This window comes from Pseudophryne corroboree, chromosome 6 (assembly GCF_028390025.1).
Source record: "Pseudophryne corroboree isolate aPseCor3 chromosome 6, aPseCor3.hap2, whole genome shotgun sequence".
Lineage (NCBI taxonomy): Eukaryota > Metazoa > Chordata > Amphibia > Anura > Myobatrachidae > Pseudophryne > Pseudophryne corroboree.
This window is the reverse complement of record NC_086449.1, coordinates 405,368,763-405,393,882: the sequence shown is the minus strand read 5'-3', so window position 1 is coordinate 405,393,882 and position 25,120 is coordinate 405,368,763. Positions and strand designations below refer to the sequence as shown.

Below are 25,120 nucleotides of genomic sequence, written 5' to 3'. Positions count from 1 at the left end.
ATGCAGTGAGCCTGTTGCCAGCAGGACTCACTGAAAATAAAAAACCTATTTAAACTTTTACTTCTAAGCAGCTCAGGAGAGCCACCTAGCATGCACCCTTCTCGTTCGGGCACAAAAATCTAACTGAGGCTTGGAGGAGGGTCATAGGGGGAGGAGCCAGTGCACACCAGCTAGTCTAAAGCTTTTACTTTTTGTGCCCAGTCTCCTGCTGAGCCGCTATTCCCCATGGTCCTTACGGAAGTCCCAGCATCCACTAGGACGTCAGAGAAATAAGATTTTACTCACCGGTAAATCTATTTCTCGTAGTCCGTAGTGGATGCTGGGGACTCCGTAAGGACCATGGGGAATAGACGGCTCCGCAGGAGACTGGGCACATCTAAAGAAAGCTTTAGGACTATCTGGTGTGCACTGGCTCCTCCCCCTATGACCCTCCTCCAAGCCTCAGTTAGGACACTGTGCCCGGAAGAGCTGACACAATAAGGAAGGATTTTGAATCCCGGGTAAGACTCATACCAGCCACACCAATCACACCATATAACTCGTGACAGGAACCCCGGTTAACAGTATGATAACAATGGAACCTCTGAATAGATGGTTCGCAATAACAACCCGATTTGTGTAACAATAACTATTTACAAGTATTGCAGACAATCCGCACTTGGGATGGGCGCCCAGCATCCACTACGGACTACGAGAAATAGATTTACCGGTGAGTAAAATCTTATTTTCTCTGACGTCCTAGTGGATGCTGGGGACTCCGTAAGGACCATGGGGATTATACCAAAGCTCCCAAACGGGCGGGAGAGTGCGGATGACTCTGCAGCACTGAATGAGAGAACTCCAGGTCCTCCTCAGCCAGGGTATCAAATTTATAAAATTTTGCAAACGTGTTTGCCCCTGACCAAGTAGCAGCTCGGCCAAGTCGTAAAGCCGAGACGCCTCGGGCAGCCGCCCAAGAGGAGCCCACCTTCCTTGTGGAATGGGCTTGTAGAGATTTAGGCTGCGGTAGTCCCACCGCAGAATGCGCAAGCTGAATAGTGCTACAAATCCAGCGCGCTATAGTCTGCTTAGAAGCAGGAGCACCCAGCTTGTTGGGTGCATCTAGGATAAACAGCGAGTCAGTTTTCCTGACTCCAGCCGTCCTGGAAATATAATTTTTCTGGGCCCTGACTACGTCCAGTAACTTGGAATCCTCCAGGTCCCTAGTAGCCGCAGGCACCAATAATAGGTTGGTACAAGTGAAAACCTGATACCACCTTCGGGAGAAAGTGAGGACGAGTCCTCAACTCTGCCCTATCCATATGGAGAGTCAGGTAAGGGCTTTTTTATGACAAAGCCGCCAATTCTGACACATGCCTGGCCGAAGCCAGAGCCAACACATGACCACTTTCCATGTGAGATATTTCAAATCCACGGTTTTAAGTGGCTCAAACCAATGTGATTCCAGGAACTCCAAAACCACATTGAGATCCCAAGGTGCCACTGGGGCACAAAGAAGGGGCTGAATATGCAGCACTCCCTTACAACGTCTGAACTTCAGGCTGACATCCTTCCTGGCTTTGATCAGGATAAGAATGACTACCTCCGGAATGCCTTTTTCACTCAGGATCCGGTGTTCAACCGCCATGCCGTCAACGCAGCCGCGGTAAGTCTTTGAACAGACAGGGCCCCTGCTGCAGCAGATCCTGTCTGAGTGGCAGAGGCCATGGGTCCTCTGAGATCATCTCTTGAAGTTCCGGGTACCAAGCCCTTCTTGGCCAATCCGAAACAATGAGTATAGTTCTTACTCCTCTTTTTCTTATTATCCTCAGTACCTTGGGTATGAGAGGGAGAGGAGGGAACACATAAACCGACTGGTACACCCGCGGTGTCACTAGAGCGTCCACAGCGATCGCCTGAGGTTCCCTTGACCTGGCGCAATATCTTTTTTATTGAGGCGGGATGCCATCATGTCCACCTGTGGTCTTTCCCAACGGTTTACTAGCATTTGGAAGACTTCTGGATGAAGTCCCTATTCTCCCGGGTGGAGTCTGCTGCAGAAGTCTGCTTCCCAGTTGTCCACTCCCGGAATGAACACTGCTGCCAGTGCTACCACATGATTTTCCGCCCAACGGGGAATCCTTGTGGCTTCTGCCATTGCCCTCCTGCTTCTTGTGCCGCCCTGCCTGTTTACATGGGCGAGCGCCGTGATGTTGTCTGATTGGAACCGTACGGCTGGTGAAGCAGGGGCCTTGTTTTGCTTAGGGCCTTGTTAATGGCTCTTATCTCCAGAAAATTTATGTTAAGTGAAAACTCCTGTTTGGACCATAGTCCTTGGAATTTTATTCCCTGTGTGACTGCACCCCAGCCCCGAAGGCTGGCATCCGTGGTCACCAGGACCCAGTCCTGTATTCCGAATCTGCGGCCCTCTAGTAGATGAGCCCTCTGCAGCCACCACTGCAGCGGCACCCTGGTTCTTGCCGACCGGGTTATCCGCTGCTGTATCTGGAGATGGGACCCGGACCATTTGTCCAACAGGTCCCACTGGAAAATCCTTGCGTGGAACTTTCCGAATGGAATTGCTTCGTACGAAGCTACCATTTTTTCCCCCAGGACTCGTGTGCATTGATGTACCGACACCTGTCCCGGTCTTAGGAGGTTTCTGACTAGAGATGACAACTCCTCGGCTTTTTCCATTGGAAGAAACACTTTTTTCTGGTCTGTTTCCAGAATCATTCCCAGGAACAGAAGACGTGTCGTCGGGACCAGCTGTGACTTTGGAATTGAGAATCCAGTCCTGCTGTTGCAGCACTTCCCGAGAAAGTGCTACCCCCTTACCAACGGTTCCTTGGACCTCGCCTTTATCAGGAGATCGTCCAAGTACGGGATAATTAAAACTCCCTTCTTGCGAAGGAGTATCATCATTTCGGTCATTACCCTGGTAAAGACCCTCGGTGCCGTGGATAATCCAAACGGCAGCGTCTGGAACTGATAGAGACAGTCCTGTACCACAACCTTGAGGTACTCCTGGTGAGGAGGGTAAATGGGGACATGCAGGTAAGTATCCTTGATGTCCAGAGAGACCCTGTAATCCCCCTCGTCCAGGTTCGCAATAATCGCCCTGAGCGATTCCATCTTGCACTTGAATCTTTTGTTATATGTGTTCAAGGATTTTTTTATATTTAAGATGGGTCTCACCGAACCGTCCGGTTTCGGTACCACAAACATTGTGGAAAAGTAACCCTTTTCCTGTTGAAGGAGGGGTACCTTGATAATCACTTGCTGTGAATACAGTTTTTTGGATTGCCACCAACACTGCCTCCCTTGCAGAGGGAGTTGCCGGTAAGGCAGATTTTAGGAAACGGCGGGGGGGAGACGTCTCGAATTCCAGCCTGTATCTCTGAGATACTGTTTGAAGAACCCAGGGATCCACCTGTGAGAGAGCCCACTGTGCGCTGAAATTTCTGAGATGGGCCCCCACCGTACCCGGGTCCGCCTGAGCAGCCCCAGCGTCATGCTGTGGACTTACCGGACGCAGGGGAGGACTTCTGCTCCCGGGAACTAGCTGTGTGCTGCAGCTTTTTCCCTCTACCTTTTCCTCTTGGCAGAAAAGATGAGCCTCTAGCTCTCTACTTTTCTGGGGCCGAAGGGACTGTACCTAATACAGTGCTTACTTTTGCTGTGGGGTAGCTTGTGGCAAAAGTTTTGATTTCCCAGCCGTAGCTGAAAGACCATCCCCAAACAGTTCCACCCCCTTCTAGGGCAAACTTCCATGTGCCGTTTTAAATCGGCATCGCCCGACCATTGCCGAGTCCATAACCCCCGTCTGGCGGCAATGGTTTTACATAGCGCTTATTAGTGATGCCAGTCGGCAAATATCCCTCTGTGCATCACGCATGTATAAGACAGCGTCTTTTATATGCTCTATTTTCAGCAAAATATTGTCCCTATCTATAGTATAAATATTATCCGACAGGGAATCTGACCACGCAGCTGCCGCACTGCACATCCATGCCGAGGCAATAGCAGGTCTCAATATAATGCCCGTGTGTGTGTATATAGCTTTAAGGGTAGTTTGCTGCTTTCTATCAGCAGGTCCTTCAGGGCGGCCGTATCCGTGATGGTAGTGCCACCTTTTTTAATAAGCGTGTAACCGCTTTATCTACCCTAGGGGTTATTTCCCAACGTGACCTATCCTCTGGCGGAAAAGGGTACGCTGCTTTAGAAATTATCAATTTCTTATCGGGGGAAGTCCACGCTTCCTCACACACCTCATATCAATTCCTCAGATGCAGGAAAACTACTGGTAGTTTTCTGTCACCAACATAATACCCTTTTTTGTAGTATCTGGGGTATTATCAGAAATGTGTAATACATTTTTCATTGCCTCAATCATGTAACGGGTGGCCCTATTGGAAGGTACACTAGTCTCATCGTCGTCGACACTGGAGTCGGTATCTGTGTCAACATCTGTGTCTGCCATCTGAGGTAGCGGGCGTTTTAGAGCCCCTGATGACATGTGAGACGCTTGGACAGGCACAAGCTGAGCAGCCGGCTGTCCTATGTCGTCAAACCTTTTATGTAAGGAGTTGACACTGTCACGTAATTCCTTCCATAAGTCCATCCACACCGGTGTCGACCCCGCAGGGGGGTGACATCCCATTCACAGGCATTTGCTCCGCCTCCACATCATTATCCTCATCATACATGTCGACACAGCAGTACCGACACACAGCACACACACAGGGAATGCTCTGACAGAGGACAGGACCCCACAAAGCCCTTTGGGGAGACAGAGGGAGAGTATGCCAGCACACACCAGAGCGCTATATATCACAGGGATATCACCTATAGAGAGTGTTTTCCCTTATAGCTGCATAATATATATATACTGCGCCTAATTTGTGCCCCCCCTCTCTTTTTAACCCTTTTCTGTAGTGCAGTACTGCAGGGGAGAGCCAGGGAGCGATCCCTCCAGCAGAGCTGTGAGGGAAAATGGCGCCAGTGTGCTGAGGGAGATGGCTCCGCCCCTTTCTCGGCGGGCTTTCTCCCGCTATTTTATCGTTTCTGGCAGGGGTTAATATACACCTATATAGCCTCTGGGGCTATATATGGTGTTAGTTTTGCCAGCCAAGGTGTTATTATTGCTGCTCAGGGCGCCCCCCCCCCCCAGCGCCCTGCACCCATCAGTGACCGCAGTGTGTGGTGTGCATGAGGAGCAATGGCGCACAGCTGCAGTGCTGTGCGCTACCTTGGAGAAGACAGAAGTCTTCAGCCGCCGATTTTCCGGACCACCTTCTTGTTTCTGGCTCTGTAAGGGGGACGGCGGCGCGGCTCCGGGAACGGACGACGAGGTCGGGTCCTGTGTTCGATCCCTCTGGAGCTAATGGTGTCCAGTAGCCTAAGAAGCCCAAGCTAAAACCACTTAGGTAGGTTCGCTTCTTCTCCCCTTAGTCCCTCGTTGCAGTGAGCCTGTTGCCAGCAGGTCTCACTGAAAATAAAAAACCTAAACTATACTTTCTTCTAGGAGCTTAGGAGAGCCCCTAGTGTGCATCCAGCTCAGCCGGGCACAGAAATCTAACTGAGGCTTGGAGGAGGGTCATAGGGGGAGGAGCCAGTGCACACCAGATAGTCCTAAAGCTTTCTTTAGATGTGCCCAGTCTCCTGCGGAGCAGTCTATTCCCCATGGTCCTTACGGAGTCCCCAGCATCCACTAGGACGTCAGAGAAAAGAACTTTAACCGTTAACCACTTAAGATCTGCTCTCTCAAGTGGTTCAAACAGAGGACCCTGGAGAAATTTAAGAACTAAATTCAAATCCCAGGGAGCTGCAGGAGGAACAAATGGAGGTTGAATATGTACTACTCCTTGGAAAAACGTACGTACATCCTGTAGGTCAGCAATCTTCTGCTGAAACCATACAGTCAACGCTGAGACTTGCACCCTCAAGGAAGCAACTTTCAACCCTTTATCCAATCCCGCCTGAAGGAAATCCAAAATCCTAGCTACTTTAAAATATCTCGGATTGTAATTTTTCCCAGTACACCAGTGAATATAGGCTTGCCATATTCTATGATACACACGAGCCGAAGGCGGCTTTCTTGCTCTAAGCATGGTTTGGATTACTTGTTTAGAAAATCCTTTAGCCTCTAAGATAGAGGTTTCAACAGCCACGCCGTCAAAGATAGGCGATCCAGATGACTGTGACAACAAGGACCCTGCATTAACAGATCTGGACGTTGAGGGAGCAGTATCGGTGCTTCCACGGACATTCTCAACAGATCTGTGTACCAATGCCTTCTTGGCCAAGCTGGAGCTATTAGAATAATTGCTCCTTTTGCCTGTTTTATCTTTCTCACAACTCTGGGTAACAGAGATATCGGAGGGAACAGATATGCCAGCTGAAACTTCCATTCTACTGATAGTGCGTCTATCAGGACCGCTCGTGGGTCCCTTGTTCTCGAAGCGTACCTCGGAACTTTGTTGTTTAGACGAGATGCCATAAGGTCTATCTCTGGTAGACCCCATCTGTTCACCAGTGTCTGAAACACTTCTGGGTGTAGTGCCCATTCGGTTTCCTGAATGGTGTGCCGACTGAGAAAATCCACTTCCCAATTTAGTACACCCGGGATAAATACTGCTGACAATGCCGGGAGATGGAGTTCTGCCCATTTTAGAATGGGGGTTACTTCCTCCATCAGACTCTTGCTGCGAGTTCCTCCTTGATGATTGAGGTATGCTACTGCCGTCGCATTGTCCGATTGTCCTATGCCTGAACCAGAGCCAAGTAAATGGCTCTTATTTCTAACAGATTTATCGGCAGGCGACTTTCCCTTGCGGTCCATTTTCCTTGGAACCATAGGCATGGTATTAACCTGTTATCGACTACACACTTTGTGACTGAAAAACACCCTATATGTCAGTACATAGAGGTGAGATCAATCTGACCACAGTGCACCTGATTTGAGGGTCAGAACAGGACTGACATTACACAGAAAAGTCAGCACACATACTAGCAGTCAGTCACATGTTAAAGCATTAGACATTGTCATATGAGAATACAACCTCATACATAAGTAGGAAAATTGTACTTCTGTTTTAACTGGTTCTAATTTCAACATAACATGCAGAAAACACAGTAATATACAAGTCTCCTATGCAATAGGTACTAAAAATTAACAATGCATACTAAAAAGTAGAAGGAATTTTTAGTACTGTATACCCTGCCTCCAGAGAGCGGGATACAGGGAGACTCACCACACATCCATATCCAAGCAAATACGCTCGTAAGACGCTGAGTGGATTCAGACGCTACTGGTGTACACTGCCGCTCTTGATAACGGACACGGACGCTAAGCGACTTCCACGCGTATGCAGACGCTAAAGGCCTGCGACTCGGTCTGGGCGGGTTTATATCCAGTGTACACAACCGCAGCGTCTAAGCTGCGACCGAGTACCCTCGTGGTAGCGTCTGAGCCGGAAGTGAGGTCATTTAGTTCATGAAACGAGAGACACGCGGGAACTGGCCATGAACTCGGAGGAGGGACGGCCAGGAGAGCGTCTGAATCCCCCTGTTGACTTAAACTCCCAGGATCGCGGCCTCTACCTAGTCCTGGCGCCTATGATCCCCGGAGCGTAGCGCTGTCACACTCGAGATGTTCGGCGCATCAACACACTGTTTGTAGTCTCCACCAAATCAGTGTAGCTGTAAGAGGAAGTCCATAGACTCACCGTCTCCCCATTCTCCGGCCACAGCCTGGTTACGTCTGCTGGACCTGCTAGAACATCCGACACAGACGCCCGTCGAGACAGCACTGTACCGCGGAGGTAAGCGTTGTTGCGACCCGGTGGGGAGTTGTTGGAGCGACTTTCTAATATGCGTTTAAGACGCTGTTAAGAGAAGTCGCTCCAAAAAACATTATAGTAAGTCTATAAAAATAAAGTAATGAAAACTTGAGGCTGCTTTCACAGCAGCCCTGTGACCATGTGGCTTCCTGCAGCACCAAGCAAAAAAACGATCTGACTGAGTCAGTGGGCGGGACTATATAGTGGAGGCCCCAATGCATCCTGGGAGACCAGAAAGCTTGTCACCGTGTTGGTGCCATTTTCGCTGTCGCTCGACAATATCCCAATGTTATTCCTGTGGATAATCCTGTGGACCCAGTCAGAGAAATATATATTCAATTTAATTTCTTCAAAAAAATGTAAATCTTAAAAAAGCCGACTTACCTTCCATGAGAATTTATTGCCAGGATCTTTAACAAACCTCTAGTTTGACCTATGACCAAAAATACAAAACAGTTTATATTAAAATGAGAACAGAAAAACTAAAGCAATGTATCCCTTGAGAAGTACTGTATGATTATCCTGAATGGTCAGAGCATCACAAAACAGCAAGAATTGTTCATGTACATTGTACAAGTTAACTTGGGTTCTCTGCTGAAATAAATGAATGAAAATATCAGAAAGTAATATACTCCCTTTCCCCCTGGTTTGTGTATGCAATGTGTTATGGGCCCTACACACTTGCCGATGTGTATGAGCAATATGAACGATCTTGTTCAGTAATGAACGATAAATCGTTCATATCGCTCAGTGTGTATGCACCAATGATTAACGATGCGTGTGCTCACTGTCATTCATCGTTGGTTTTCCCTCGTTTAGCATAGCAAGCCAATTTAGATGATGGTCCCTAATCGTTTAAAATGAACATTGTCCAAATCGGAAACATCAGCAAGTTTGTAGGGCCCATTAGTCTTATAAGATGGGAGGTGGTTGATAGAAAGGACAGTCAAAAGATCGACGTATGGTCAACACATGCTTTAGGGTTTTGTTTTGATTACAACTTTTGCTGCATTTACTATCCATGTCACAAACTGTTGCCTTTTGTAACCTTGCGGCGAGCGAAGAGCAGCACAGAGCCCGAAGTGTTGCAAGCGAAGCAAATAACCGAGCGGACGCATTTCAAACTGACTATCCATGCCACAACGATCACCATTAGCAACCTTGTGGCGAGCGAAGCGGAGTGAGCCACCGCACCCGAAGCGAGCCAGTGAGGGGGTGTATTTCAACAAATTGGGGTAAAAAAACAACAACAAAGTTTAGAAACACAAGACACCCCAAAATTTGTGTCGACCTTCTGACCCTGTCAACCCAATGACTACCTTTTTTAATGTCTATCTTCTGTATCACACCCTTATAAGATCTGTGTCATTTCCCCACCACTACCAATAAAAGGATTTTGGTACTTACCAGGTAAATCCTTTTCTTTGAATCCATAGGGGTCACTGGAGTACTCTTGGGATATGGACGGGGCGTTAGCAGGGATAGGCACATTTAAATATTTAAATTAGTAACCCTCCACCCCCTCTATACTCCCAATATAAAACTGTGTTTTTTTTACTGAGCCAAACAGGAGCGAAAGAGGATGAACAATGGAGAATTACATATAACATTATAACATAACAGACAACTATAAAGTTGACACATAATTTAATAATCATTTTATTTATATAGCTCTCTTTCTCCAATAGGACTCAAGGCGCTTAACAGATACATAGCATAATATAGTACAGAGAAAATAATGAAGTACAGAACATAAAACACAGAAGCATGAAGATACTAAAAAGGACATTATGGAAATGCTTGAGTAAACAGGAAAGTCGAGTCTACTTTTGAAGGATTCTTTAGTGGAGGCCTCTCGCACTGTGCGGGGAAGCAAGTTCCACAGAGTCGGAGCTGCAAGCTCGACCCCCAGATGAATTACGGGAGATTCTAGGTACTGCTAAAAGTCCTTCATCTATAGATCGCAGTAATCGAGTGGGGCAGTATGGGATCAGAAGCTGCTTCAGGTACCTTGGGCCCTGGTCATGTAGTGCTTTGAAACTCAGTAAGCCAATCTTGAAGATGATTCGCCATCTTACAAGCAGCCAGTAAAAGGGAGTAGAGGATGGGTGTTATATGGCTAGAACGGGGCTGGTTGGTTAACAGCCTGGCAGCTGTGTTTTGCACCAGCTGTAAGCGGTGCAATTCTTTTGCTGGGAGACCAAGGTAGAGGGCATTACAGTAGTCTAATCGAGATGATACAAATGCATGTATGACTTTTGGCATATCATCTGAGGGAATTAAGTGCTTGATTCTGGCTATGTTCCTCAGGTGAAAGAATGAGGATTTGATTGTGGCTGATATCTGATGTTTAAGTGTCAAGCCACCATCCAGGACAACGCCAAGATTCCACACACAATCAGTGGTTTGTAATTCTGAATCCAGAGTGTAAGTCCAGTTGGTTGGCTATGTTGCGGTCCTATCATAAGGGCCTCTGTTTTATCTGGGTTCAGTCGCAGCCAACTGGCGCTCATCCACTCCTGGAGTTCAGCCAGACAGCCATTTAGGATTGCTATTGGGTTATCAGTGCCCAGAGCAAAGGACAAGTACAATTGTGTATCATCTGCATAGCAGTGGCAGACCAGGCCATGGCTCCTGATTATTTCACCCAGCCGGAGCATGTATACTGCAAAAAGCATGGCGGATAGTATAGAACCTCGTGGGACACCACATGGCAATGGCACTGATGGTGAGGAGTGTACTCCAGACGATACTCTGTGACCTGCCTGTGAGAAAAGATTTGAACAAGCTTAGGACTGTGCCATCCAGTCCACAAAAATGTATCAGTCGCTCAATCAGGAGCCCATGGTCCAAGGTGTCAAATGCTGCAGAGAGATCCAGAAGGATTAATTATTGAACAGTCACCTCTGTCTCTTGCCATCAGATCATTACACCCCCCCCCCCCCCCCCCCCACACACACACACACCCCAGGGCTATTTCGGTGCTGTGTCTTCTCCTGAATCCTGATTGGAATGGATCATAAATATCATGGGTTGTCAGGCGGGTCTCCAGTTGATTTGCAACCACTTTCTCAACAACCTTTCCTAGAAAAGGAAGGTTTGATTCCGGTCTGTAGTTGGTCATGCAGTCGGTATCTAAATTAGGTTTTTTTAAGAAGAGGTCTACAATTGCTTCCTTTAGGGTCCAGGAAAAATGCTTGTCTGCAAAGAGCACTGAACAATTTTTGTAAAGACAGGACCAATTATGTCCATACAACCTTTTAGAAGCTTGGTTGAGGCCGGGTCCAGATCACAGGTGGTGGGACGCAAAATCCGAGCAATATCAGCAGTGTCCTTTAAATCCCCTGGGTCAAAGCTGGTCCATGAAGACAGGTGGCTTATATTTGCAGGCTTTGTAGTTTGGCACTCCTTTGATGGCACTGTGGAGATTCCAGCCCAGATGATGGATATTTTATCTGCAAAGAAGTTTGCAAAGTCGTTGCATCTTGCCTGGGAGAGGGTTTCATCAATCTCCAGGCATGCTGGCTTGCAAAGCATCTCTACTGTGCGGAAAAGTTGAGCTGGCCTATTGTTTGTTGCCGTGATCTCATTTGACAGGAACTGAGATTTCTTATGAGTGATTGGCGATTGATATTCTTTGTTATGCTTTATTAGTTTTATTTTGTCATCCACTAGGTTAGTCTTCCTCCATCGTCTTCCCAGTCTACGCCCTCTTTTCTTGAGCTCACTAACACTTGTCGAACCAGGGAGCTCAACGACATGGTTTACGAGGTCTTATACGCACAGGGGCGATAATATCAATTGCTGCCATGACATGCTTATTATAATGGACTAGGGAACAGGGATCTTCGCAGGCACCCAGTATAGCAGAGAGATCCAGATTTGCTGCAAGAGCCTGGGGAGTTATACCCCTCCTTGGACAATACCTGGTCAATTCCACAGGCAGAGATCTTATTTGAGGGGTTACAACAGAGAACCAAAGGGAGTGGTGGTCTGACCAGATGACTGGGTTTATTTTTAGGTCAGTGACTTCTAATCCAATCTGAAAGACAAGATCAAGAGTGTGACCACTTTTGTGTGCGGCAGAAGGAATGACCTGTATGAAGCCCAGACCATTCATTGTGCACAGGAGGTCTTGGCCAAGGCGTGAGAACTCATCATCCATCAATGCATTGCAATCCCCGAGGATGAGCCATCTTTGATGTTCCAGAACCAGGCCAGCAACAGGGTCTGTAATTTCTTGTAGAAATATCTTTCCATCTCCATGGGGTCTGTAAATGAGAAGTACTCTGAAACCTAATCCTGTCGAACTCCGGGCAGCAATGCACTCGAATGAGCGAGTAATTTCAATAGGGTGGACCCTAAATTTAAGTTCTTTTTTGAAGCAGATAGCCACCCCGCCATCCCTGCGGTCCGGTCTTGGGTTGTGGATGACAGAGTAGTTTGTTGTGACCGCAGCCTCCAATATAGGTGCTGCATTTTCGTCTAGCCAGGTCTCTGTAATATAGGCTAGATCTGCAGATTCAATAAGGTCAGCAATTGTTGCAGTCTTGTTTCTTATAGATCTGGCATTACAAAGGACTGACCTGATTGGGCATACCAGAGGGCCTTCAGTTTTCTTTATGTTAAGTGCAAGAGCTCTGAGTTGACAGTTCTGTTCTTCCAAGCGCAGGGCCGTCTTTTGGGTATCACTTCTATTTGATTGTTCTTTGAATCTGGGGGTGAGCAGGTGGGCAAAGGACTTAGGTGGTTAAGGGAAAAAACACATTTCCGGCCTGCTCGCTTCCCACGAATGTGCCTGTGTTTTTTTTATTTTATTGCCAAGGGATTGGAGAATGGAAGTCTGTTATGGTGTAATAGGAACTGCGGAACGTGGTGGGCGGAGTGAAAGAATGAAGCTGGAGGAATACGTATACATTGGGTCATCAATGGCAGATTACTAGAAATATGAGCTGCATATGATGAGAGAGGGAGAGAAAGCAGTATTGTTTTTTGTGGGGTCCCCCCCCAAGTCGGTATGTGATCCAAAAACTATAATGGGTTTATGAACAGTTTTTGCTATAACCTACTGCTGCTCTTTAATCCAATGGGTATATTTGAAGCAAGTCATAAAATAAGATTTTACTCACCGGTAAATCTATTTCTCGTAGTCCGTAGTGGATGCTGGGAACTCCGTAAGGACCATGGGGAATAGCGGGCTCCGAAGGAGGCTGGGCACTCTAGAAAGATTTATGACTACCTGGTGTGCACTGGCTCCTCCCACTATGACCCTCCTCCAAGCCTCAGTTAGGACACTGTGCCCGGACGAGCTGACATAATAAGGAAGGATTTTGAATCCCGGGTAAGACTCATACCAGCCACACCAATCACACCGTACAACTCGTGATACTATATCCAGTTTGACAGTATGAAAACAACTGAGCCTCTCAACAGATGGCTCAACAATAACCCTTTAGTTAGCAATAACTATTTACAAGTATTGCAGACAATCCGCACTTGGGATGGGCGCCCAGCATCCACTACGGACTACGAGAAATAGATTTACCGGTGAGTAAAATCTTATTTTCTCTGACGTCCTAGTGGATGCTGGGAACTCCGTAAGGACCATGGGGATTATACCAAAGCTCCCAAACGGGCAGGAGAGTGCGGATGACTCTGCAGCACCGAATGAGAGAACTCAAGGTCCTCCTCAGCCAGGGTATCAATTTTGTAGAATTTTGCAAACGTGTTTGCCCCTGACCAAGTAACAGCTCGGCAAAGTTGTAAAGCCGAGACCCCTCGGGCAGCCGCCCAAGATGAGCCCACCTTCCCTGTGGAATGGGCTTTCACTGATTTAGGATGCGGCAGTCCAGCCGCAGAATGCTCCTGCTGAATCGTGTCACAGATCCAGCGAGCGATAGTCTGCTTAGAAGCAGGAGCACCCAGCCTGTTGGGTGCATACAGGATAAATAGCGAGTCAATTTTCCTGACTCTAGCCGTCCTGGAAACATAATTTTTCAAGGCCCTGACTACGTCCAGTAACTTGGAATCCTCCAAGTCCATAGCAGCCGCAGGCACCACAATAGGTTGGTTCAAGTGAAAAACTGATACCACCTTAAGGAGAAACTGGGGACGAGTCCTCAATTCTGCCCTATCCATATGGAAAATCAGATAAGGACTTTTATATGACAAAGCCGCCAATTCTGATACACGCCTGGCCGAAACCAAGGCCAATAACATGACCACTTTCAACGTGAGATATTTTAGATCCACGGTTTTTAGTGGTTCAAACCAATGTGATTTTAAGAAACTCAACACCACGTTGAGATCCCAAGGTGCCACTGGAGGCACAACTGGGGGCTGAATATGCAGCACTCCTTTTACAATGTCTGAACTTCAGGTACTGAAGCTAATTTTTTCTGGAAGAAAAATCGACAGAGCCGAGATCTGTATCTTAATGGAGCCTAATTTTAGGCCCAGACACACTCCTGCTTGTAGGAAATGCAGAAATCGACCTAGTTGAAATTCCTCTGTTGGGGCCTTTTTGGCCTCACACCAAGCAACATATTTCCGCCATATGCGGTGATAATGTTTTGCAGTAACATCTTTCCTGGCTTGAATCAGCGTAGGAATGACTTCCTCCGGAATGCCCTTTTCCTTTAGGATCCGGCGTTCAACCGCCATGCCATCAAAACGTAGCCGCGGTAAGTCTTGGAACAGACAGGGCCCCTGCTGCAGCAGGTCCTGTCTGAGCGGCAGAGGCCATGGGTCCTCTGATAGTTTCTTGAAGTTCTGGGTACCAGGCTCTTCTTGGCCAATCCGGAACCACGAGTATCGTTCTTACTCCTCGCCATCTTATTATTCTCAGTACCTTTGGTATGAGAGGCAGAGGGGGGAACACATAAACCGACTGGTACACCCACGGTGTTACCAGAGCGTCCACAGCTATCGCCTGAAGGTCCCTTGACCTGGCGCAATATCTTTTATAGCTTTTTGTTGAGGCGGGACGCCTTCATGTCCACCTGTGGCCTTTCCCAATGGTGTACAATCCTTTGGAAGACTTCTGGATGAAGTCCCCACACTCTCGGGTGGAAGTCGTGTCTGCTGAGAAGATCTGCTTCCCAGTTGTCCACTCCGGGAATGAACACTGCTGACAGTGCTAACACATGATTTTCCGCCCATCGGAGAATCCTTGTGGCTTCTGCCATCGCCATCCTGCTTCTTGTGCCGCCCTGTTGGTTTACATGGGCGACTGCCGTGATGTTGCCTGATTGGATCAGGACCGGCTGGTTTTGAAGCAGAGGCCTTGCCTGACTCAGGGCATTGTAAATGGCCCTCTGTTCCAGAATATTTATGTAGGGAAGTCACCTGACTTGACCAAAGTCCCTGGAAGGTTCTTCCCTGTGTGACTGCCCCCCAGCCTCAAAGGCTGGCATCCATGGTCACTAGGACCTAGTCCTGTATGTCGAACCTGCGGCCCTCTTGAAGATGGGCACTCTGCAGCCACTACAGTAGAGATACCCTGGTCCTTGGAGACAGGGTTATCAGCCTAATGCATCTGAAGATGCGATCCGGACCACTTGTCTAACAGGTCCCCCTGAAAAGTTCTTGCATGGAACCTGCCGAATGGGATTGCTTCGTAGGAAGCTATCATTTTTCCTAGGACTCGCGTGCAATGATGCACCGATAACTGTTTTGGCTTCAGGAGGTCTCTGACTAGAGATGACAGCTCCTTGGCTTTCTCCTCTTGGAGAAACACTTATTTCTGGTCTGTGTCCAGAACCATCCCCAGGAACAGTAGACGTGTCGTAGGAACCAGCTGTGACTCTGGACTGTTTAGAATCCAACCGTGCTGTTGTAGCACTTTCCAAAATAGTGCTACCCCGACTAGCAACTGCTCCTTGGACCTCGCCCTTATAAGGAGATTGTCCAAGTACGGGATAATTAAAAACTCCCCTTTTCGAAGGAGTATCCTCATTCCGGCCATTACCATGGTAACACCCTCGGTGCCATGTACAGTCCAAACGGCAGAGTCTGGACTTGGTAATGGTAATCCTGTACCACAATCTGAGGTACTCCTGGCGAGGATAGTAAATAGGGACATGCAGGTAAGCATCCTTGATGTCCCGGGATACCATGTAATCCCCCTCGTCCAGGCTTGCAATAACCGCCCTGAGCGATTCCATCTTGAACTTGAATTTTTTATGTATGTGTTCAAGGATTTTAAATATAAAAAAGGGTCACACCGAACCATGCGGTTTCGGTACCCCAAACCCGTGTGGAATAGTAACCCCGTCCTTGTTGGAGTAGGGGCACCTTACGTATTACCTGCTGGGAATACAGCTTATTAATTGCCTCTAGCACAGCCTCCCTGCCTGAGGGAGTTGTCGGCAAGGCATATTTGAGGAAACGGCGGGGGGAAGACATATCGAATTCCAGCTTGTACCCCTGAAATACTACTTGAATGAAACAGGGATCCACCTGTGAGCGAGCCCACTGATCGCTGAAATTTTTGAGACGGCCCCCCACCGTACCTGGCTACACCTGTGGAGCCCCCGCGTCATGCTGTGGACTCAGAGGAAGCGAGAGAAGAATTATGATTCTGGGAACAGGCTGACTGGTGCAGCTTTTTCCCTCTTCCCTTGTCTCTGTACAGAAAGGAAGCGCCTTTGACCCGCTTGCTTTTCTGAAGCCGAAAGGACTGTACCTGATAATACAGTGCTTTCTTAGTCTGTGAGGAAAATTGAGGTAAAAATATTTCTTCCCAGCTGTTGCTGCGGATACGAGGTCCCAGAGACCATCCCCAAATAATTCCTCACCCTTATAAGGCAGAATCTCTATGCGCCTTTTAAGGGCAGCATCACCTGTCCAGTGACAGGTCTCTAATACCCTCCTGACAGAATGGACATTACATTCATTTTGGATGCCAGCCGGCAAAATATCCCTCTGTGCATCCCTCATATATAAGACGACGTCTTTAATATGTTCTCATGTTAGCAAACTACTATGTTTGACAGGGTCACCGACCACGCTGCAGCAGCACGCTCTGCAGGTTTCAGTCTAGTACCTGAGTGTGTAAATACAGACTTCAGGATAGCCTCCTGCTTTTTATCAACAGGTACCTTCAAAGTGGCCGTTCCTAAAACGGCAGTGCCAAACCTATTTTGACAACCGTGTGAGCGCCTTATCCACCCTAGGGGATATCTCCCAGCGTAACTTATCCTCTGGCGGGAAAAGGTACGCCATCAGTAACTTTTTAGAAATTACCAGTTTCTTATCAGGGGGAACCCACGCTTTTCACACACTTCATTCATTCATCTGATGGGGGAACAAAACACTGCCTGCTTTTTCTCCCCAAACATAAAAACCCATTTTTAGAGGTTAATGTCAGAAATGTATAACACATTTTTTATTGCCGGGATCAAGTCACGGATGTTCCTAGTGGATTGTGTATATGTCTCAACCTTGTCGACACTGGAGTCAGACTCCGTGTCAACATCTGTGTCTGCCATCTGAATGAGCGGGCGTTTTTGAGCCCCTGATGGCCTTTGAGACGCCTGGGCAGGCACGGGCTGAGAAGCCGGCTGTCCCACAGCTGTTACGTCATCCACCCTTTTATGTTAGGAGTTGACACGGTCGGTGAATACCTTTTACCTAACCATCCACTCTGGTGTCGGCCCCACAGGGGGCGACATCACATTTATCGGCATCTGCTCCGTCACTATATAAGCCTCCTCCTCAAACATGTCGACACAGCTGTACCGACACACCGCACACACACAGGGAATGCTCTGACTGAGGACAGGACCCACAAAGCCCTTTGGGGAGACAGAGAGAGAGTATGCCAGCACACACCAGAGCGCTATATAATGTGGGGATTAACACTATAACTGAGTGAATTTTCCCCCATAGCTGCTTGTATATACAATATTGCGCCTAAATTTAGTGCCCCCCCTCTCTTTTTAACCCTTTGAGCCTGAAAACTACAGGGGAGAGCCTGGGGAGCTTTCTTCCAGTTGCACTGTGAAGAGAAAATGGCGCCAGTGTGTCTGAGGGAGATAGCTCCGCCCCTTTTCCGCGGCCTATTCTCCCGCTTTTTTCATTGATTCTGGCAGGGGTATTTACCACATATATAGCCTCTGGGGCTATATATTGTGGTATTTTTGCCAGCCAAGGTGTTTTTATTACTGCTCAGGGCGCCCCCCCCAAGCGCCCTGCACCCTCAGTGACCGGAGTGTGAAGTGTGCATGAGGAGCAATGGCGCACAGCTGCAGTGCTGTGCGCTACCTTGGTGAAGACTGATGTCTTCTGCCGCCGATTTTCCGGACCTCTTCTTACTTCTGGCTCTGTAAGGGGGACGGCGGCGCGGCTCCGGGACCGAACACCAAGGACTGGGCCTGCGGTCGATCCCTCTGGAGCTAATGGTGTCCAGTAGCCTAAGAAGCCCAATCCGGCTGCAAGCAGGCGAGTTCGCTTCTTCTCCCCTTAGTCCCTCGCTGCAGTGAGCCTGTTGCCAGCAGGTCTCACTGAAAATAAAAAACCTAATTCTATACTTTCTTTCTAGAGGCTCAGGAGAGCCCCTAGTGTGCATCCAACCTCGGCCGGGCACAAGATCTAACTGAGGCTTGGAGGAGGGTCATAGTGGGAGGAGCCAGTGCACACCAGGTAGTCATAAATCTTTCTAGAGTGCCCAGCCTCCTTCGGAGCCTGCTATTCCCCATGGTCCTTACGGAGTTCCCAGCATCCACTAGGACGTCAGAGAAATAAAATAACTTTGCTTTTTCTGTTGCTGATTTAGTCAATTATTCCAGGACAGAGTAGACTTGTGGAAAGGTGTTAGAATCCAATTCCTATTGTGTAGGTGTGAAAAGTCTCGTGTGAGGCCTTTGAAGTAGATTTCTTGTGGGGGTAGTGATAACATGTGTCCTGTGGAATGGATCCTGCAATTTGAAATTAACAGTGAGCCTTCAGCAATTCAGAGACTGAATATACTGATATTAGTTGATTAATGCAAGAAGTCAGTTATTTGTTGCTCAGAGAACAGAGGTGGATGATGTCTAAATGAGGGGCTGGATAGAGCCAAAGATAGGTTGTAGTCCACAGTACCTTATCTGGGATGTCCAATGCAGAGTACAGTAGCTGCCAAACTGAAGGACTCCTCAGTGGAGGGATGCAGAGTATTCAATCCAGTGTGTCTCAGCGCAGAAATGCAATCCGTTAGTTTTGATGAGATGTCCGTGTAGAGTAGTACAAGTTAAAGGCAAGTCCTTGGATATTTATGATGATTCATATGTCAGTTGTGGTGAATTTAAGCTGTTTTATGGAGATGATCAGGAGCATGCAAAAGGTGAGGCAGCCATAACGGACAACTAGAAAGTTTGACAGGACAGATTACAATCACCATAACATTTAGAGAAGCCGGTGATAAAGAGTTACCATAAGATATATTGAACTTACCACAAGACAGGTGAAACTGCTCTGAGCGGGCGTCCAGTGACCCCTTTGGATTCAAAGAAAAGGATTTACCTCGTAAGTACCAAAATCCTCTTCTTTTTCATCCACTAGGGGTCACTGGAGTACTCTTGGGACATACCAAAAAGTCTCCCCCTTGGGCGGGAGAGCTGGTTGGCACCTGTAACACTTTGACGGCCAAAGCTACATCCTGCAGAATTATCAAATTTGTAAAAGCACAAACGTGTGCACCAATGACTATGTAGCTGTATGGCAAAGTTGCGTTGTGGAAGCTCCACGACTTGCTGCCCATGACGTTCCCACAGAACGCGTGGAATGCTGAAGTAGATGCAGGCGGTTGTAGACTAGCATGAAAGCAAGTTTGACGAATGGTCAACTTAACCCATTTAGCCAAGGTCTGTTTGGAAGCTGGCCAACCTACCTTGACTGCACCATAGACAACAAACAATGCATTTGTTTTACGTACTGTTGATGTTCGGGCTACATAAATGCGAACCGCACGAACTACACTCAAAGAAGCTGGAGTTCCTGAACCTTCTGTGAAACTGGAAGTACGATTGGTTGATTTATATGAAAAGAGGATACTACCATAGGTAGAAAATCAGGATTCGTCCGAAGTTGCTCTCTGTTATGAAACACCAGATAGGGTGGCTTGCATGACAACGCACCTAATTCTGAAACACGCCTTGCCGAAGCTACAGCTAATAGAAAAAACTGTTTTCCAAATTAGAAACTTAACATCCACCTATTGTAAGGGTTTAAAAGTTGAGGACTGCAAAAAGTCTGAAACTAAATTCAAATCCCATGTAGGTGGTATAAACAGAGGTTGAACTCTAAGGACACCTTGCAAAAATGTATGGACTGTTTGCAAAAGAGCCAAACGGCGCTGAAAGAAAATTGATAAAGCAGATACCTGCACCTTTAGTGTCACTAAACAGTCTCCATCTAACCCCATCTGTAAAAGTAGCAAAGTACAGGATAACTTGAAAAAAGATGTTGGAAACCTCCGAGCTTCACAGCAACCAATATATGCCTGCCAAAGCCTGTGATAATGAGCTGCTGTAGCTAGCTTTCTAGCACGTAACATGGTTGGTATAACAGACTCTGGAATGCCCTCTCGTTTGAAAAGAGCAGTTTCAACAGCCACCCCGTCGAACTCTGCCGTGCTAAAAATCGGGGTGAAGAAACGGACCATGTTGTAGAAGGTCTGGACTTAGCAGAAGCGGCCACGGATCGTCAGCAAGTAGACCGCGGAGATCTGAGTACCAAGCTCTCCGAGGCCAAATGAGGCGCCACTAGTATGACTGTCGTGGACTCTCGTTTCATCCACTTTAGCACCAGATGAAACAGCAGAAACTGTGCAAATAGATACGCGAGGCTGTACGGCCACGCTATTGTGAGAGCATCCACTGCCTTTGGATCTCTTGTTCTGGACACATACTTGGCTGTCTGACGATTTTGGAGCGGTGCCATTAGATCCACGTGTGGGTAACCCCACTGCTGGACTAACATCTGGAACACTTCTAGCTGTAAAGCCCATTCTCCTGGATAAAAATCCTGATAATTTAGATAATCTGCTTTCCAGTTGTCCGCTCCTGGAATGAAGACTGTCGGCAATATCACTTGGTGATGCTCGGCTTAATGTAAAATTCAAGCAACTTCTCACATGGCCATGGGACTTCGAGTCCCCCCTTGTTTGTTGATGTATACCACTGCCGTCGCGTTGTCTGACTGAAATAGTAAGCAGTCTGAGACTGGAAAATGTGAACTGCCTGTCGCAGAGGGTTGAAAATTGCCCCGAGTTCCAGGACAAATATTGGCAGTAATCGTTCTCGGTCTGACCATAGACCCTGAAGCTGACAATGTAGGACCACAGCTCCCCAACCTCTGAGACTTTCTTCCGTCAGAATTATCCAATTCCAGACTCTGAACCTTTTTCCTGCGGTGAGATTTTGTATGTGGAGCCACCAGAGTAGTGGTACTCTGGCCCTTAGAGACAACTGCGCCATCGGACGAATTTGTAGATGAGAGCCTGACTGTGCGAGAAGATCCAGTTGAAAAGTACGTGAGTGAAATCTTCCGAAATGGAGTGCTTCGAAAGACGCCACCATCTTTTCTAACAGTTGAATGCACAAGTACACAGACACTGTCCAGGGTTGAAAACTAACTGTACTAGATGGCAAATACTTTGTACTTTCCCCTGTGGCAGGTAAATCGGTCTGTCCACCGTATCCAGAATTCCTAGAAATTGAATTAGTTGATTTTTTTAGAAGTTGACCATCCAACCATGCTGAACTAGTACACTGTATGTTAGTAAGGCACTTTGAAGGAGTGTTTGTGGAGATGAAGCCTTGATGAGAAGGTTGTCCAAATACGGAAGTATTATCACTCCCAGAGACCCGAGATGAGCTATCATCACACACATCAGTTCCATGAATACACGAGACGCTGATGAGAGGCCAAACGGTAGTGCCTGGAATTGATAATGGTTTTGCTGCACAGCAAACCTTAAGTACGCCTGATGCGGTGGCCAAATTGGAATGTGTAAGTACGCATCCTTGAGATCTAGTGAAACCATGAATTCCTGTGGTGTAGTCCTGCAATGACTGCCCATAGCGATTCCATCTTGAATCTGTAGTAAGTGATATACTGATTGAGCCCCTTTAGGTTCTATATCGGTCTGACCGAGCCGTTCAGCTTTGGAACTACAAAAAGACTGGAATAAAATCCATGAACTAAAACTGCTAAATTTACAAGAGAGACTGAATAGCGGTCTGCAGAACTGCCTTCTTGTCTGCTGACACAGGCAGCCCTGTCTTGAAAAACTACATAGGCGGAAGACAAATCAACTATTTTGTAACCTTTGACTACTAAATTGCGGATCCACCCATATGTGGATGTCTGAAATCACGGCAAGTGAAACGTTTGAAGGCGTGCTCCCCACAACTGAAGATCCGAGAAGGGCTAGAAGCCCGTCATGCCACTGGTTTGTCAGCTGGCTTTGTGTCTTTACAACGTTTAGTGGTTTGTTGAAAAACACGTCCTCTACCACATCTACTCTGTACAGTTGTTCCTCAAGCACGGCCTTGAAAAGACCGAGGTCTAAAAGATATGAATGCTGGTCCAGTGTATTTCCTTTTAGGAACTTGTGCAGGCAACGGTAGGAAAACAGATTTTCCACCAGTAGCCTGATAAACACACTTGTCCAATTTAGGACCAAATAACATAATCGCCAGAATAAGGCAACGCCTCTATTCCGCGTTTTAACTCAGCCTTGGCCTGCCAAGAACGCAACCATAGCGCTCTTCGGACGCATTTAGCCCATGTTGCTGTATACATGGACTTCAGCATGGCCTCCAGCTTGCGCTCCGAAGGGTCTTTAAGCGTTGTTGCAGCTAGGACTGGAATAGTTAACTTCATGGAAAGTTTTGAAACTGAGGAATCCACTGGTGGTGGATTTTCCCATTTAGTTGTAATACACTCTGGGAAAGGGTGGTTAGACAAAAACTGCCTAGGTATAGAAAACTGTTTATCTGGATTTTTTCATGCTTCCGTTAACTGCTTATTAAGACAATCTGAATAGGGAAAACACACAGCCCTCTGCTATGAAAGAGGCTCCTAAGTCTCAGTAGAATTTAGTACCTGGCGTACTTCCCTGATGAGATTATCAATGCCCAGGCTATCAGTGACATCACTATGTGACTCCTGGCCCAATCCACTTACCTCTTGTTCTTCCTGGTCCAGCATTGAATTGTCAGAATGCAACACAGCTGAAGCCGGTAAATTATGAGAGGACTCCTTTTAGGAATTGAACTATACCTGGACTTTTGTTAACTCTGCAAAGTTCTTGACATATCCTGAGCCCACTTTGGCAGTTCAGACAGTATTAACCTAGAATCAGACCTAACCGCCTCATGATCTTTTCATGCACCGGCCAACTCTGACTTTAGCTCAGTCATCACACCTGCCATCATCGTCCAAGGGGAATTAGGGCAGAGGTCCGCATTTGGACTCGAAGTAACAAGACACACTGTGCAAGTGGAAGAATCATCATGTAACACATTACCACAAACATTGCAGACAATATGCTTCTTTGATATAGTATTAGCTTTCATCATGCACACAGACCGTGATACGATGAAACACAAGTCCGCACGACTCAGTAAAATTTAACTGAAGTGTATAACATAGAAATGCACCTCTGGTACACACTAATTTCTGTGAAATATGTGCTTCACTGAAATTCATACTAAGCACCCTTGCCCCCTCCAGTGGCAGAGGGTTGTAGGATTTTCCTGTAAGAAGCAGCAGAAAGTTTAGAAAATGGCGTCCAAGGGGGCGTGGCTGGAAACAGACCCAGGCAGACATGCCGAGCTAGAGCTCCTGCCTTGGGTATCTATATTTCCTTATCCCGCTATCTCTAGGACATTTAGGGGTCTCATCGGTACCTGGTGGTGCCTAAGTTGGGTAGTGTTGTCCACGGAGCCGGCAGATGCCTCCTGCATCTGTGTGGTTTGCGGCCTACTGACCCTGGAGAAGCCGGGACCTCGCCTACCTGTTGGACCCAGGGCAGCACCCAATAGCGCCAGCGGGCAGGATTTGAAGACATCCTTTCCCCTGCCCCTTGGACAACAACTCCTGCATGGGGCGGCGGTGTGCGTGGCTGGTGGTCTAGTCTCTCTGGGTGGCTCCCGCTGCTGGGAGCCCGAGACCGGAAGCCTCCCCTGCTGACTACCGCTTGCTGGAGCCCGGGCGGGAGGCATATACCCCTCCACAGCAGCAACCAGCATGCAGGGACTTGCAGGTAAGAGCGACCTGCGGGTCCCTGTTGCTCTGCGGGCGGACACCAGCGTCTACGGGCACCAAGTGTCACATCCATTTTGGGAGACCTGAGTCCGAAGCAGCATAACAAGATCCTGTCTCTGGCTGATAGGGGCTCCACAGCTATAATTATTGTCAGTGACACTAAGATAGCTGGAATTGCTCCAGCTAATGGTGGGGAGGACAGAAGTCACATAAGTGGGATTGCAGTCACCTTTGGGGCTGCTTCTAACACTCTTTAGTTGCAGCTGTCTCCCTGGTAGTACTTGATTACCAGTTCCAGATATGTTAATGTGTGCCTGCTGTTCTGAGGTGACCGTGCTCACCTGTTTTTTGCTCTGAAGATAATTTGTTGCAGTGCTGATTTAGGATTATAGTTAACTTCTCCTATACCCTGCAATATTTCTGAGCTTGGAGCACCATCTGCTGTCTGTCCAGCGATACTACAGATGTATCACATAAACAGTGATACATTATTTGCTGAACTTTACATATCACTCACTGCTGCATACCGCTCACTGCCCCATGCTTGAGATGGACTTGCTTTTCGCTGATGGGTACCCCCTCTTGAGCGAATGATACTCTTAACCCCGTCGCTTTTTTGATCTGTGAAATGATAGAACAACTGTACCTCTAGTGGAGCTGTCCCGTTAATACTTGTTCCTTTCAGTGACGCTTCTCACACTTCACATTATAACTGCATTATACCTCCCAAAAAAGCTAAATGTGCCTAAAACTGTCTCAGGTCGCATTCAGTAAACAGTCACTTAAATCTTCTAAACCTAAAGAAGCGGAAACACCACCCTCCAGAGGTCACTCTCCTGCTTCGGCCTCCGGTAGCAGCGCTTCTTCTCCAGCACAAGTTTCTGTTAAAACTAGTGCTATGGATGACAACGATGGATTGACAGTTGGAACTATGAAAGCACTACTGTTGACCTTTAGGGATGAAGTGGCTGATGAGCTTAGAGCCACCCTCCAAACGTGCCAACAGAATAAAGTCGAACTGGGCGGCCGAACAGACCATC

At 47.5% G+C, this 25,120-nt stretch overlaps 1 protein-coding gene across 1 annotated transcript in view; it reads right to left on the bottom strand.

Annotated features, from left to right (window-relative positions):
- Window positions 1–25,120, bottom strand: part of MCM10 (minichromosome maintenance 10 replication initiation factor) — a 206,705-nt gene that overhangs the window by 150,398 nt on the left and 31,187 nt on the right. Inside the window, exon 2 of the mRNA XM_063926891.1 lies at window positions 8,208–8,256. Within this exon, the coding sequence (XP_063782961.1) occupies window positions 8,208–8,214 (7 nt within the window). The 5' untranslated portion in view covers window positions 8,215–8,256. The remainder of the gene's footprint in view (window positions 1–8,207; window positions 8,257–25,120) is intronic.